Raw genomic sequence first — 15,781 nt, 5'->3', positions numbered from 1 at the left:
TTGGACGGATGGCCCTTTGTGGTCTCTTCCAACTCTATGATTCTATGATTCTTGAATCTACTCTTGGACCCATTCATTGACTTTTGGAAGTCCCACGTATGGTATCTGCCAGAACTTCTCCAGGACACATTCAAATGAGTTGCTTCTTCCTATCATCTTCCGTCCTTGTCCAGCTTCCAACCACACCATAGACATTGGAAATATCATGGCATGGATAACCGTGATCTTGGTATTCAAGGATATGTTTTTTACATTGAGGATCTTGACTAGTTCCTTCCAGGCCTTGCCTTCTTCTGACTTCTTGAATATAGTCTCCAGTCTGTTTAATTACATGGGAGATCTTTATATTAAAGTTCCCAGAAGCTGATAACTGTTCTCTCTTCAATGGGGTCATGGACACTTTATTTTCAGTACTTGTTTAAAATCTGTATTCCACCTTGACTCATAATAAAATTAAAGTTAATTAAAACAATGTTGGCTTTCCATGCTGACCAAAACTGGATTGGGCAGCTGCCTTTCAGATATTGGTGAGAAAGAGGAACCATCTTCCATCCTCATTCCTGAATGAAGACCGTGACGCAATAAGTTCTTGGAAACATCATATAATTTTTTGTATGCAAACAGAAGGCCAGATATTGGCCAGAATCCAATATTGTCTTACGCATGTGTAGTTCCTGCCATCCAGTCCAACCCCCTTCTGCCATGCAGGAAATCCAAATGTCCTATAGGAGACAAGCATGGAATAGTAGACTGAGTGTTGGACTGCGAGTCTGGAGGCCAGGGTTCGTTTTAGCTCTGCCATAAAAACTCACGTGGGTGACTTTGGGCAAGTCACACTCTTCAGCATAGGGGAAGGCAATGGCAAACCTCGCTAAACAAAGCTTGACCAGAAACCTCTATGATAGGTTTGCTTAGGGTCGCCATAAGTATCCAGTCCAACCCCATTCTGCCATGCAGGAAATCCAAATCAAAGCATCCCCGACAGATGGCCATCCAGCCTCTGCTTAAAGACTTCTAAGGAAGGAGACTCCACTACACTCCAAGGGAGTTTGTTCCACTGTCGAACAGCCCTTACTCTCAGGAAGTTCTTCCTAATGTGGAGGTGGAATCTCTTTTCCTGCAGCTTGCATCCATTGCTCCATTGGGTCCTAGTCTCTGGAGCAGCAGAAAACAAGCTTGCTCCCTCCTGAATATGACTTCAAGCTGGAACTCTCTAGATCTCAGGATGATTCAACTTAAATGGTTGCATTTTGGACATATCATGAGATGATATGACTCATTAGAAAAGACAAGCATGTTGGATAAGGTGGAAAGCACTTGGAAAAGAGGAAGACCACCTTACAAAACTCGATCAAGGATTGGGTGCCTTGGAGGTCTCTCATTCATAGGGTCGCCATAAGTCAAAGTTGACTTGACCAACTGATAACAACAGCAACTGGTTTACGCTTCTGTTTTTAAGCTCCTGTCTTTATTACTGGCATAGCTTTAATATATATTCTAATGTGAATTGTTAATGTTAATATTTACAGCAACGGCATCTTTACATTTGCATGACTTTGCTGGCTGTCTCAGAAGCTCCGGCAGAAATCGGATTGAGAAATGATTTCAACAAAAACAGTAGTCAGTTACTATAGTTTCCCCTGGAGCCAAATTTAACCTAAGCTGTTGTAAAACGGTATAGTCTGGGTTATATATATACACATCTTTCGTATACCTAAGCAGAAATGTTTATTACAGGTCAAGGGTTTTCACATCATCTAACAACCTGAAACGCTCAAAAGATCCAGATTTTATTTCCCCCAATAAGCAAGGAACATCTTGTTACATCTAAAGTTCAGCCTGGTCAAGTCAAAGGCAAAAAGTGTTGCAATGATGTGCATTTCTCAGTGAGACGGAGGTGGCATTTGGGGTCCACTGGATAAACATACCCCCCCCCCCCAACTGTCCTGAATTGGCAGGGACACAAACACACAGTTGGTAGAGAAATGGTAGAATACCCCTTTCGCTTTTGGCTCCATCTACCCGTTGTCTAAATACAGTGGTGCCTCGGGTTACGAAATTAATTCGTAACGCGGCCGCTTTCGTAACCCGAAAAGCCTTCGTAAGCCGAATTGCCATAGGCGCTAATGGGGAAAAGCCGCGATTCCGTGCGAAAAAGCCGAAAAAAGCACCAAAAGTTTTTTCGTAACCCGAAAAAACATTCGTAACCCGAAACAATAATTCCCTATGGGATTTTTTCGTATCCCAAAAATTTCGTAACCTGGGTATTTCATATCCTGAGGTACCACTGTACTATAAAGGAAACAGATCCTGTCTGATCTTGAAAGCTAAGCATAGTCAGGCCTGATTAGTACTTGGATGGGAGCCCACCAATGAATAACAGGCACTGTGGCCCATATGCATAGAATCATAGAATCATAGACTCCTAGAATTGGAAGAGACCTCAAAGGCCAACCAGTCCAACTCCATTTTGTCATGCAGGAACTCTCAATCAAAGCATACCAAACCATCCAACCTCTGTTTAAAGACCCCCAAAGAGAAGGACCCCACCACTCTCAAAGGGAGCGTCTTCCACTGTCAAACAGCTCTTAATGTCAGAAAGTTCCTCCTAATGTTGAGGTAGAATCTCTTTTCCTGTAGCTTGCATCCATTGCTCCATTGGGTCCTATTCACTGGAGCAGCAGAAAGCAAGCTTGCTCCCTCCTTAATATGACATTCCTTCCAATATTTAAACAGGGCTTTCATATCACCTCTTAACCTTCTCTTCTCCAAGCTAAACATCCCCAGCTCCCTAAGGCGTTCCTCATAGGGCATGGTTTCCAGACTCTTCGCTATTTTAGTTGCCCTGCTTTGGACCCGCTCCAGTTTCTCAACTGGAGGGTTAGGCCCCTTGTGACTTTCTTGTCCTTGGGTTGTTCAAGTCATCCATCAAACACCTGTCATTGGTGCCATCCCAGCCCTGGATAGATGATCCCCATAAACCTAGAGCGCATTTCTGACAAGCCCTGAGAAATTACAAGGGCATTGTTTATCTTCTTGGTGGAGCTATTTCCCCTTGTCATCTGCATAGCAATCTCCGCTGCAACTTTACAATCTTCAGAGAAAGAGAGCATGAACCGTCCTAGTCAGTACCATGATAACATAGTTATTCAATAACCAGGTAGCAAATCCTTTAAAAATCCAGCCTGGTGGCTGTCTAGCCAAAGATCCAATCTGCTGCGACATTCCAAGAGAGAGCCGTGGTCTTAGCTCATCATGAATGCTTACCTGGCAGTGGCGCTCGGTTTATTTGCATTGGTGGCCTTCTCCGATGGGGTCACAGTCAAGGTAAGATCTTTCCCAAGAGAGCTATGTTGTTTAAGGAGAAGGCCTTAGCTCAGAGCACATGCTTTGCATGCGAAAGATACCGAGTTTTATCCCTGGGGGAAAAAAGGCTGTTGGAACATCTGGAGATCTGCTTGCAGACAGCATGGACAACACCGGTGGCATCAATAGGGTTGGTGTCACCTGGTGTGGTAACCCATGGTCTCACCCCAATCCCTCAACTGACCCAATCCCATCCCATCCAAAATCTTTCTGGAGACTCACTGACTTGGAGACGGGGGCAAAATTCATCCAGGCGCCCTTTATTTGTTGTTGTATAAGTTTGGTCTTGGACAAGGAGGTATAGGCTACCTTTTTGCGTAACATCAGAAAAAATACTTACTCCGGTTACACTACCCTGAGTCACCAAAAGGATTCCAACCTAAGAGATTTATTGTATCCCAAAGGCTCTTGAGCTATGGCCCACATCCTCAGATCCTGAGTGAAAAGGGTAATGCTAGTACAGTTGGCCCTCCATTTCCACGGGGATCCATTCTGGACCACTACCACCACCTCAAAAATGGAGGCTCGCCAATATTCAAGCTCTATAGGCTTGAATGGGGTGTGTGCCCATCAAGCACATGTGGAGCGCATGGCATGAGGGTGTACCCAATTGGAAATAATGGAGGTCACCCCTCTGTGAATATTGAAGACCGCGGACCCAAGTCTGCGAGAAAGGAGGGGCAATTGTATATGTGTCTCCCTACCCCCAGACTATTTTGAGGGACATCAAGACTCCCTTTTGTTCTGGGCTTCCGGAGGGTGAATTTCCGCTCCTGAAACCCTGTATCTTATACAGCGCGCCCACATCATACGGGGGCGTGCTTTATGTGGACTTGAGCTTACGCGCTCAAGCTGTGGGGAGCACGTGGGGCGGAAGGGGCAGCACGTCCCATTCAATTGGGGCTTGAGCATAGCGGAATTCGCCTTACGCGGAGGGGTCCAGAACGGATCCCCCGCGTAAGGAGAGGGCCGACTGTATATAGGTCACAGCCTCTTTAAACTCATCCCAAAATATTCTTTTTTCAAAGCCAGATTTTGAATCTAACCATTTCTGGTATTCCTTTCCCCCTATTTTGGGGATCTGAGGGGTCCCATTGCAGTCACCCATCTTAGAGATTCAGGTATTTATTCAAGGCACTTGAGAATAGCAGAGGAGTAAGAGATGGACCAACCCTGGATATTTGTTTCTTTTCTCTTCTTTTTCATCTACAGGTGGGGGACTTCTCCTTCCCCCTTGAGTCAGTGAAGCAGCTGAAGTACCTCCAGGACGCGGCGCCCAAGAGTCCTCGCTTGCGCTTCAACAAATCCCTCTATGTGTGTGCCAACCCGCAGCTGCCCGCGGAGTTTAAGCCTCTTTGTGCCAGCCCCAAAGCCAACAGTCTGGTCCGACAACTAGGTATGTGGCAATCACAGTTGCCTGACTGAGTTTTGAGTCAAGAGAAGGCAGCAAGCTTTCATAGTTAGACAGAAGAGGCAAATTGCGGATGGGCAGCTGGACTAGTCTATGGGAGGGAAATCGGCTGAGTCTTGCAGTGTCTAATGCTGACCAGATAGGCTACAGCTGGGCTTGCACAAGTTCTCATTTGGTCTACAACTCCCAGTATCCCTGTGATCCATGCTGCCAGGAGTTAGGGTTAGGGTTAGTTTTAGGTTTAGGGGAATTCTGCAACTGTAATCCCAAGATTACAAGATTACTCTTGACCAGGTGTTCAGCTACACTGTAGAAATCATATAGTTTGACACCAGTTTAAGTGCTGCAGTTCCATGGATTCGATGGAATCCTGTGGTTTGTAGTTTTACAAGGTGTTCTGCCTTCTCTCTACACAACTATGGCCCGGTACACAATAGTAGGGCTCAGGACCGTGCACTAACCACATGGGCCCAAGCCCTACTATGTGCAGGTGGTGGAGTAATGGCGGCATCCCATCCACACGGGCAGCACCATCTTTATGTAACAGATGCATAGCATCCGCACATTGTGGCATGTCCGTTACATCACAGTGGCTCACTCGCAACGTAACCAAGGCGCCAGGGAAAGAACCTGGGAAAACCAAGTTCTTTTAATTCCGGAGGGATGTCTTGCGGCTGTGGCATCCTTCCAGAGTTAAGACGGGTGCCTGCAGACCTCTGTTTTTGAGTGGACTGTATTGTGCCCTGGGTACAAACTACAAACCCTAGGATGCTGTAAAATGCAGCCATGGCAGTTAAAGTGGTGTCAAAGTGCATTATTTCTATAGTGAAGTTGTATCCCAGTCAAGAATCCAAGGCTGACTTTCAAAGAGCCTTGGATCAACTCATGGAGGCTAGGATCACCCACAGATACTAGTCAGGATGGCTATATACTACCTCCAGTATTAGAGATGAAATGCCACTGTTTATCAATTGCTGGGAAGCCTGAGTTCATTCATGTCCTTCTGGCATAAGCTAGTGGCTTTCAGATTTTGGTCCTCCAGATTGTTTGGACTACAGCACCCTAAATCCCTAACCATTGACCATGCTGGCTGGGGCTTCTGGGACCTGAAGTCCAAAAACTCATGAAAGAGCTAAGCTTGAGAACCCCTGCCATAAGTAACAGGTTGTCCATTGCGAGGACAGACTTGGTAGGCCTTTGGTTTGACCCAACATGGGTTTTCTTGGATGCTCTTGAAGGACAAAAGGGGTCCCTCTCTAAGGATCATTTGTCTTTCTTTTCTTTCGGTGGCAGATGGCATTGCCAGAGAGGTACAGATCTGCGAGATCTGCGCTAATGTTGCCTGCTCTGGATGCTAAGGAGAGAGCCTCCCGGCCATTTCTGCTGGCTTCAGCGAGGATCCCAATGGCTGAATACTGGCTAGTCTCCATTTTCTGACCCTGCTGCCTTTGCTTCATCCTTCCCAACGGGCGATGTCTCTGCTCACTTGCACACATGGAAGGCTGTGGCATCTCAGCCCCTTGCTGCTCAGCTTTTGGCCTTCGGATGAGCCATCTCTTAAAGAGAAAACGATGGACTAGCTACACAGTGCTTTGTGATTGTTAGTTTGAGAAATGCATCATCTGGAAATGATGTGTGAATATGAACTTTTGGGTAAATGGAATCAGGATAGAATGGTGACACAGAGAAGCTATATATACTTTCCCTCCCTTCTCTATCTTCTGCTTCCAGCTGCAGTGGTCCATTTGTGGGAATGGCAAATTTGCATCATGCTTCTGATTTGCAGTATTGACTTTAATGTCAAGATGAATGTTATTGTTTTAAAATGAAATAACCATTAAAATATGGGCCACTCTGCCCTAAAACCTATTGTTTGTTTTTGTTAACTGATGCAAAGTTGACGTCAAAGTTATGGTGACCCTGTCAATGAGAGACCTCCAAGTTACTCTGTTATCAAATATCCTTCTCAAATCTTACAGGCCTGGGGCTGGGGCTTTCTCGACTGAGTCTGTTCATCTTCCCTTCCAGATCTAAGATTTTGTGATTCTATGAATCAAGTACACTTAATGTGGCAAGAATTAATAGTATTACCAGTCATCGTGTTACCTTCAAAAGGTATGGCATTGCCTCCTTGTTATGGCCAACTGTTTCTCTTACTCTTGGGTCTACACGCTTCTTTCTCTGGAGCTAGAATCACAGAATGTTCATAACCAAAATGAAACCAGTAAGCAACTTTAAAGGTTCATTGGTTCACCCACGAATTCTGAAATGTTAAGAAAAAGACAAGGAAGGGCTTTTGGCATCTCACAACTTTCCTGAACATGGATACTGTAGGATCCTGCTGCCCTCTACTGGATAGCCATAGAAATGTGGACCCAAGAACTTGCCAAGAGAAAGCTTTCTCAGGGCCAGATTGGGAGAAAGGGGCGGACAGAGGTGCCTTGGTGCAGCAATGATGCTTTGGGAAAAAGGAGCCGCAAAACATGGCTCCTTTCTCCGCCATTGCCAAGGCGCCATAAGCGTCCTGGATCAGCTATGTGACATCCTTCGTGTGCCGCACTATTTGGACGTGGTGCATGAGGCATGATATCGTTGTGTGCGCTGTGTAAATGGTACCAAGATGGCGCCCATGGCATGCAGTAGGGCCCGAGAGCATGCAGATGCTCCGCTCTCCTGAGTCTGTACTGGGCCTCACTTTCCTAATGCAGACAACATCTACTATTCCTATTAATGCTATTGAGAAGAAGCATTGGGTAGTGGTTAGAGGAACAGATTAAAATTAGGGGAATACCAGTCCAGCTCCCCACTGAGTCATGAAGGTCTTGGGGGATGTGATGACCGTCACTTTCTATTTGACGTATGTCATAAGGTTGTGGTGAGGAATGAAAAGAGAAATAAGACAAAGAGATGTAATAATGGATTGCCATTTCCATCTTATGGTGACCCTAAGGGGAATCTATCACATGGTTATCTGGGGCTGAGGCTGTGTGGCTCACCCAGAGTCACCTGTTGGTCCACCTTAGGGTCACCATAAGCTGGAAAGACTTGAAGGTACCCAACAACAACAACAACAATAACAATAACAAAGGTGTTTACGGAGTCTACAGGGAAAGTTGGCAGAAGATCTTCTTTTTAGGACCCAGTAGATCACATCCCTTGGATTTACTTGCAGTGGAGCTCAAGGTACAACACCCAAGCATCAGTGTGTCCTATGCTTTGTGTAAACCCGAAAGAACTGATCTGTGGTTCCAATTTGCTTGCTTTGTGAAGGGGAGTATGGTTCTCGTCACAATGTTTTGCTGTCAACTGGGAGCTTCTTTGTGTTTGGGGAATTTCCCTCCCAGCTCTATCATTCTATGAGATATGTGTGCCATGCCCTGTGGAATCCTGATGCCCACAGGTGTGGTGAAAGAGGCCGATCTACCAGGAGTAGTACAGTCTGATGCCACTGCAATGGCAGTTGGTGGCTTCTAAGTTGGTGAGGTCTGCTCCAGGTTTTAGCCTCAAGTTTACAGGACCTGACCCTGATGCTGAACAATATGCCCTAAATGTGTTCATAAAATCTCTTTTAATCCAGACTCAGGGCCCAAACAAATAGGCCAGAATAAAACTGCAGCTTTGGCATGGCTTCTGGCCTTTTAGGATGCATGCATCATTTCAACAGCATACCTCCAAAGTGACCTGAAGCAGCTTTATTCTGGCCTATTTGTTCAGGCCCTTTGTCACGCAACAGATTCACTGCTCCATTGACATTGGAGCCACAATTCTACCATCAATCCAGGCAGTAGGTGAAAGGGAACCAAGGTGGCAAAAATGTTTTCCGTGGTTTTGCAAATTCCCCAATCTTTTTCTCCTCTTCAGTTAGTTGCTAACAGTGTCTCTTTTTAGCCATAGGAAAAACCTCCCCAAGAGAGTGCTACTACAATAATATATTTATTGAGGCATATACACCGACAACATATCTGCATTCTTAAAGTGCTCATCTTGAAGAGTTGCTAGATGTGGCTGCAAAAAACAGCCAAATGGAAGCACTGCTTGCCAAAGCGTCGGAGCCTCCTCCTGAACTGGAGGTGGTACTTTGGCGACCGTTGACTTGGTCAGAAACAGGGGCATCATAACAAAGCCAATAGACAGATACTGAAAGTAGAGCCGAAAGAAGTTCAGGGTTGAGAGGTCTTCGTTGAACCCCATCTCCAGTAGAGAGTTATGGGGTTCTACAAGAAGCTTCTTCCTTACTTAGCAATAAGTGTGAATGCTCTTCTAACAAGCATATGACCCTGGACCCCGTCCTCCAACAAGTATTGCATTAATCCAGCGGCCTACTTGTACTTGGTGGAAAAGCCTTGCAGTTAGCCATTGTCTCCCTATGACTGCTCAGTTCTGCTCAGGGTGCATCTACACTATAAAAATGATGTAATCTAACACCATTTTAAGTACTTAGCTCCATCTATGGAAATGTGGGATGTGCAGTTTTACAAGGTATTTAGCCCTCTCTGCCACAGAGTGCGGGTGCTTCATAAAGCTACAAATTCTGTAGGATAGAGCCATGGGAGTTAAAGTGGTGTCAAACTGTATTATTTCCACAACGTAGATGCACCCTCAGTCTACTTCATCGGATGCAATCTGATGATGTGACCACCAGATTCAAGTAGACTGAGTCGACAAAACTTTAAGCTACAAATGTATTTCTCTTCTTTAGCCTCCAAGGTGCTACGCATGTCCTTTGTATCCGGATACAACCATGCCTTTGAATTTTGTTGCAAATATACAAGGTATAACAACATCACACTGTGGAAGTGATATAGCAAGAAATAATGTCACTGTAACAGTTATTAGGTTCTTTTCTAGAGAGCATTTGGGTTTATATATCAACAGCCTTGCAGCATTTGGACAGAGGCCTGCTTTTAACCATTGATAAAAACTAACATCGGAGTTATTTCCAAATATGAAAACGTAAGTGTTATGTTGTCCTTGGTCTTCCAAATTGCCAAATAAATGCGTTTAGCACCAGGGCAAGAGGACTAAAGGCATGTGTCAGGGATGCCCTTTAGCACCACTCTTATTTATCCTAACTTTGGAGGTTCTTTTGAATAAGATTAGACACGATAATCTTAATATAAAGTAAGGGCATACACGGATGATAGGGTGATGACTATAGCAAATCCAATGCAAATCCCATGGCAAATCCCAGCGAACATATAATTCAAATTCCTAAACAATATGGGAAAGTCTCGGGGTATTGAATAAACAAATCTAAAACAACGATGCTAAAGTTAAACTTATCAGAAAAAGAGGCCGAAAACATTACTGGGAAAACTGCTTTTCCAATAAAGAAAAAGGTGAAATATTTAGGTGTTATGTTAACTTCCAAAAATACTGACTTATTTCAAAATAACTATAATAAAATTTGGAATGAAATCACAGAGGACTTTAAAAATGGCAACATTTAAAACTTTCATGGTTAGGCAAAAGTGCCAATGTTCACAGTCTTGCTTTCCTTTTCTTAAAGAGGGTTGAGAAATGTCTTTTGCTTGCAGTAGCATTCAGAGGTGAACACTGCTTCTTGCATCTGACAAAATGGAGTGGAGTCTGCAAAAGCCTGTGCTAATTTCTTTGTTTCCCTTCCTTCCTTCCTTCCTTCCTTCCTCCTTCCTTCCTTCCTTCCTTCCTTCCTTCCTTCCTTCCTTCCTTCCGTCTTTTGTTTGTTTTCCACTCTAATGTAGCATCAACAAGGAAACAGTTATAACTATGAAAGCAAGCAATGGCAGTGAGGAGGGAGAGAAGAGTAAGTTGAGTGCTTCGTAACTAAACTTGTCCACCACCCCTAAGACCTTTCAGTCCAGAGTCCCAAAAATGTCTCCAAATGCAACTTCTAGCACTTTCCGCTTCAGAGTAGCTCAGGATTTGGAAGTGCTAGATCTCAAGGATTGACCTGAAGTTTCACAATGGCACAAATACTCCTTCTCGTACCCGGAAGAAGAAAAGAACAAGCCGGAGACCCGGGACCATCTTCTGTCTTGTGTCAAAGGCACTTTCGGTCAGGATCATCTTCCATCCTCAATAACAGCCGGTACAAGCGGCATTGGCACAGATTTCACACTGATCCGTGTTCTGCACTGTGAGGCCTGTTTGAGAAACAGAAGACACCAGTTTGCCTGTGAGATTTCAACAAGTCCTTGCATTCCCTGCGCTTGTAAACCAAATGATAGCATACCCTCCAACATTTCACGGATGAGCACTGGGACATGTGTGGCCAAGCAGCATCAGAGTGTGGTCAATGGGAAAAGTTATTAATGGGAAAGAAGAGAGAAACTAAGAAAGGTTGCAACATTTCTTCAGGGAAGGACCAGATTCCACTCCTCCTCTTCTTTCCTTCCACCTCCAGCTGAATTGAATGCAAACTATTTTTGCAATGTATATTCAGTTTGCAACAATCAAAGTAAGCGGAGAGCAAAGGGGGAAGCATAAGGAGGAGAGAAAAACTAGGACAGTTATGGTGAACCTTTTGGAGGCCGAGTGCCCAAACTGCAACCCAAAACCCACTTATTTATTGCAAAGTGCCATGTCCCTCTGGCTTTCTAGTAACAAACTCTGGTAAATTCTATGCTGGGGCGATGGCACATGTGCCCATGGAGAGGGCTCTGAGTGCCACCTCTGGCATGCGTGCCATAGGTTCGCCATCACTGAACTAGGACATTTAAAAAAGCAACCATGGGATCAGAGATGATTAATCGAGACTGTCACCGGAGACCAGGATTTGATTCCCTGCTCAGCCATAGAAATCCACTGGGTGACCATAGGCGAGTCAAACACTCTCAGGCCCAGAAGACCCCTTGGGCTTGGCTTAAGTTGGAAATGACTTGAAGGCACACAAAACCAACAACAATAGAGGAAGTGAGCAACTGCCCAAGCAGCAGAGTTCGGGTTTTGGTCCTGTCTCATCCTATGCACCTTTCCCCTTTGTTCTAGGACAACACAAATGATGCAACATCACTTCCAGATACTTTGTGTCTGCATTTTCCAAAGAGTTTTGCCTCTTTTTACAGGGATCACATGGATATGGAGTGCTTTCGTGGTGGGTGAGTGAAACCACTGCATTCGTGGATGGTTTCCGGCATTTGGTGGCCAAAAACCAGCCAAAATCATGCTAGTTTGGGGAGATTTCTTCAAGGGGACAAAAACAGGGCTTAGGGCTGCATAGGCAGAGCTTTCCTCACTCCTGGTCTATTGGAAAACCTGCCTCTATTTCCACAATCTATTGATATCCATGGAAGAATTGTATCTGTCTTCCCTGAGCAGTTTTCTGAGTTGATGATTCCTAGGGCATACTTATTTATAGCTTAAGTTTTAAACACACACACACACACACACACACACACTGAGTATTATCCTGCAAGTGGGGAAAAATAAGCAAGTGCCCAGGATTAAAAGAGATAAGATATAGGGGTTTAAGTCAATAAAGCAAAGAATTGCAGCTCAGCCACAAAATGTCTTGGCTCAACCTAGATTTAGCAAAAGCTAAATGGTTTGGGTTGGGGGAGAGAGTGTGGAAACGATTGAGCAATGGTTGTCTAGAGAGGTTGCAAGCAAGTGTTTGGGTTTGGGACATGTTTGAGACAAGTGCTTTGGGACAAGCAACAGAATTGTTGCCCAATATGCGACGGAGGTAAAACAGAAATGCAACAGAAGAGAAACAGAAGTCAAACGGAGTTGAAATGGGGTGACACAGGAGCTGGAGATGTGGTTGGGAATCTCAAAATAATGCAACACAAACATTACAAGGGGGACTTTGCTTAGCAGAACTAATCCCAGCAATTTTGCTGTCGGGGGCAGCAGGAATAGTAGGGACAAGGATATTGGGAACACCTGATGGTAACAGGCTTATTAAGTGTGTGTATGAGTATGTGAGGTCATATATTGCACAGTTGCTCCCTCCAATGCCATGCTAACACCTCAGAGTATCTGCTGCCTAATGGAAGAGCCATCCTTGTTGCCGAACTATTTTGCCCCCACCTGTAACTACAGAGATTCCTTGAGCTTGATTCTATATAATCTCCAGGGCTTCCTTCCCACGCCATTTGCAATAAAAAGCTCTCAGGCAGCAAAGGGATGGAGGAAGAACTCAGCCAAGAGTCTGGAAACATATTACTCTTCTGGATGATGTGTCCAAAAAGGAACGTTTCCAAGCACTCCCTCCTGCTTCATCTTTAGGGAGCCTCAGGAGGTTGGACTGGATGGCCCTTGTGGTCTCTTCCAGCTCTATGATTCTATGATTCAGGGGGATTGTTGGGGTAGATAGATCAGTGGTGAAATGTGGACAACTAGCATAGGTTCATCAGGTTGGCTGGTTCTGGTGGCAACCAAGTTTGAGCCTGGAAGCTTCCAGGCTCCTCTTCATCCCTCCTTGCTGAAAGATGCAAAGTCCTTCCCAGCAAGAGGAATATGACATGAGAAGGGTCCTACTTACTAAGCCTCTTGAAAACCAGTGGAGCCTCTTTCCTTTGACAGACACTGTAGAATTCCTTGGGGAGCTCCGGGTGTGTGCAGACGGTGACATAGGCGAGTTGGCTCTTCAGTCGGGACGAAGCCGGTCCTGCTTGTGTTCCCAAGATCTCCTTCAGCTTCTTTACAGATTCCAGTGAGAAGGAACGTTCTCCATCCTACCCCAAATCAACCAAAGCATAGAGTAAGCAAAAACTCAGGCCAAGCCAAGCATCTCCCCAGCCTGATCTCTCCATCCCACCAAGACTGCCTTAGGAGATGGTGGGATCTCAGTCATTTGAGGTGTCCTTGAAGAACCTGAGATGATCATAGAATCATAGAATCGTAGAGTTGGAAGAGACCGCAAGGGCCATCCAATCCAACCTCCTGCCATGCAGGAACAACAAATGATGTGATAGCTATCTTTAAATATCTGGAGAGGTGCATTATAGAAGATGGAGCAAGCATGTTTTGAACTGCTTCTACACTCTAGAAATCATGTGCTTAAGTGCTGTAGCCCCATCCTATGCTATCCTGAGACTGCATTGTATTGAGGCATGGCACTTAAAGTGGTGCAAAAGGGTACCATTTCTGCAGTGCAGATTAGACCTTGGTCTACTTACTTGGAAGTAGACCACTTCTATGAAAGCTTATGCTACAATTTCTTTTGCACAATTAATCTAAAAAGTGCTACAAGAACCCTTTGCAGACAGATATTCCAGACTAACATGGCTATGTCTCTGAATTTTACCTCCATGTGAAACTTTTACTGTACCATTAACCCTTTCAGAAGGCTTTCTGGAGTGCTGTTAGGCTGGTGAAGAAGCCATGTAATGCATGCCTGGCTTTGATTTCACTTTTTTAAAATTGAAAAAATGGGTTGTATGGGGGCTGTGGAATGGGACTGTGGCTGCTTGCAAACAGAGACATGCGCCATAAAAAAAAGTGGGGGAACCTCATTCTCAGTCTGGAGGAAAGGAAAGCCATGGAGATGGACTTCAAAAACTAAATGCATTTGGCCCTCTTCAATACAAAAGGAATGACTTATGGATAACATATTACTTTCTCATTGTGTTACCATCAATTTTTAGAAGCATTCCTCTCAAAGGGGGTATTTTTTGGAGGGAGGTAGAAATCTCACCTGGACTTGGACAGAAGCTTGGGAGACGTGGGCCACCATCAGAACTGTGAAGATGACAAGGACCACGATGGTCTTCATGATTCCTCCGTCTGAGGTCTTGGTCCTTCTGGAACTGTTGTGCATTCAGTTGCTGCCAGTACTTGTCCTCTTCCTTCTTCCAGGTGAGAAAGGCTTGTCGTCTCCTCTTGTTGCTGAGCTCCAACTTCCTCCGGCTGTACCTTCCCTACAAACAGGGACTGCTTTATAAAGCCTCCACACAGACCAGGCTTGGTCATTTATTAATCTGGCCATATTTGCTGGAGACAATTTATTGCCATCCCATAAAAGCAAGGTGTGTGTGTGTATGTGTGTGTTGGGGGAGCAACAACCATGGGGAGGGCCCTGACCTAGTTCTCTTCACGAACCTGGGAAAATACATTTCAGCCCATTGGACTTAAACAATGCTTCCGTCATCTGACCTTGGTTATCATTTAGTCATTCTTCGTCTCAGACTTGTAGGTTTGAAGAAATCTTTGAATCGCACCTAATGCATAGCCAAGGATTCTGCACTGCAGAAATAATGCAGTCTGGCACCACTTCAACTGCCTTGGTTCAGTGCTATGAGTGGTGTCGGCGGCATCCCGTGTGATAAAATGGGTGATAGCCCCCATTCTGTTCCCATCCTGCCCCCTTTTATTCCAACCCGATCACGTCCCCAGGGCCTGTGCAATAAGGTCCTAAGATGGAGTGGCCACTCTCATGTCTTTAAGGACTTTCCATGTTTTATGTGACCTATGCCATCAAATGCTTGTAGCGATCCTCTCCCTGCTTCCCCCAAAAGAGCCTCATTCCCATATTGAAGCTGAAGTGAGTTGGCAGATGGCTTTTGCAATCCTTATGAGCCACATCATGGCCAAACATTAACAGCTGCCCAGTGGCATGAGAGTCAATTTGTATTAGTAATCTTGTTAGAAACTTTAAGTGAAGGATATTTTCTTGCACCAACCATTAATGAGGATATGAGTCATTATTTATTTTACAGCGCTGTCAGAAAGGAAGTCTGCACTATCAATATTTGATCCTACTCCGCCGTCATATTTTAAAGACAAATCGAACAGGTCAATTCTTCGCTAACTTTGCCCCATATTAAATTCTCATCGGAATTGACTCAAGTGGTGCCAGCTTTTCGGCACATTTTAATTGACTTTCACATTAAAAAATAATTAATTTTATTAAAAATTAATTAATTTTATTAATTTTTAAAATTAATTTAAAAACAGATCCTAACAATAAACTCTAACATCAACGCAATTATAAACCAAATTTAAAACATCAACTTCCTTACTTCTTCTAACCCTAAATAAATTGTATAGCAATATGTACTCTCATCCATTTCTTATCTA

At 44.5% G+C, this 15,781-nt stretch overlaps 2 protein-coding genes across 2 annotated transcripts; one reads left to right on the top strand and one right to left on the bottom strand.

The window, feature by feature from the left end:
* Positions 1-3,199: 3,199 nt before the first annotated feature.
* On the top strand, positions 3,200-6,637 carry GUCA2A (guanylate cyclase activator 2A). Its single transcript, XM_042479878.1, has 3 exons — positions 3,200-3,327; positions 4,579-4,762; positions 6,071-6,637. Exons 1-3 carry the CDS (start codon positions 3,256-3,258, stop codon positions 6,133-6,135), a joined length of 321 nt encoding a protein of 106 aa, XP_042335812.1. The 5' UTR covers positions 3,200-3,255; the 3' UTR covers positions 6,136-6,637.
* Positions 6,638-10,515: 3,878 nt separating this feature from the next.
* LOC121936167 (guanylin-like) lies at positions 10,516-14,534 on the bottom strand. The gene is made up of 3 exons (XM_042478061.1): positions 14,400-14,534; positions 13,245-13,437; positions 10,516-10,902 (listed from the first exon to the last, which is right to left on the bottom strand). Exons 1-3 carry the CDS (start codon positions 14,520-14,522, stop codon positions 10,835-10,837), a joined length of 384 nt encoding a protein of 127 aa, XP_042333995.1. The 5' UTR covers positions 14,523-14,534; the 3' UTR covers positions 10,516-10,834.
* Positions 14,535-15,781: the final 1,247 nt, after the last annotated feature.

Source organism: Sceloporus undulatus, chromosome 7 (assembly GCF_019175285.1).
Source record: "Sceloporus undulatus isolate JIND9_A2432 ecotype Alabama chromosome 7, SceUnd_v1.1, whole genome shotgun sequence".
In the NCBI taxonomy this organism is placed as follows: domain Eukaryota; kingdom Metazoa; phylum Chordata; class Lepidosauria; order Squamata; family Phrynosomatidae; genus Sceloporus; species Sceloporus undulatus.
The sequence above is the reverse complement of the archived record's forward strand: the minus strand, read 5'-3'. Positions and strand labels throughout refer to the sequence as shown.

What these genes read in the sequence shown, in the direction of transcription:
- GUCA2A (XM_042479878.1), top strand. Translation starts at nt 3,256, where the DNA reads ATGAATGCTTACCTGGCAGTGGCGCTCGGTTTATTTGCATTGGTGGCC. An exon ending in CCGATGGGGTCACAGTCAAG is followed by an intron (nt 3,328 to 4,578) that starts GTAAGATCTTTC and finishes TTTCATCTACAG; the next exon opens with GTGGGGGACTTCTCCTTCCC. An exon ending in CAGTCTGGTCCGACAACTAG is followed by an intron (nt 4,763 to 6,070) that starts GTATGTGGCAAT and finishes TTTCGGTGGCAG; the next exon opens with ATGGCATTGCCAGAGAGGTA.
- LOC121936167 (XM_042478061.1), bottom strand. Translation starts at nt 14,522, where the DNA reads ATGCACAACAGTTCCAGAAGGACCAAGACCTCAGACGGAGGAATCATG. An exon ending in AAGCTTCTGTCCAAGTCCAG is followed by an intron (nt 13,438 to 14,399) that starts GTGAGATTTCTA and finishes GATTTGGGGTAG; the next exon opens with GATGGAGAACGTTCCTTCTC. An exon ending in ACTGGTTTTCAAGAGGCTTA is followed by an intron (nt 10,903 to 13,244) that starts GTAAGTAGGACC and finishes TTTCTCAAACAG; the next exon opens with GCCTCACAGTGCAGAACACG.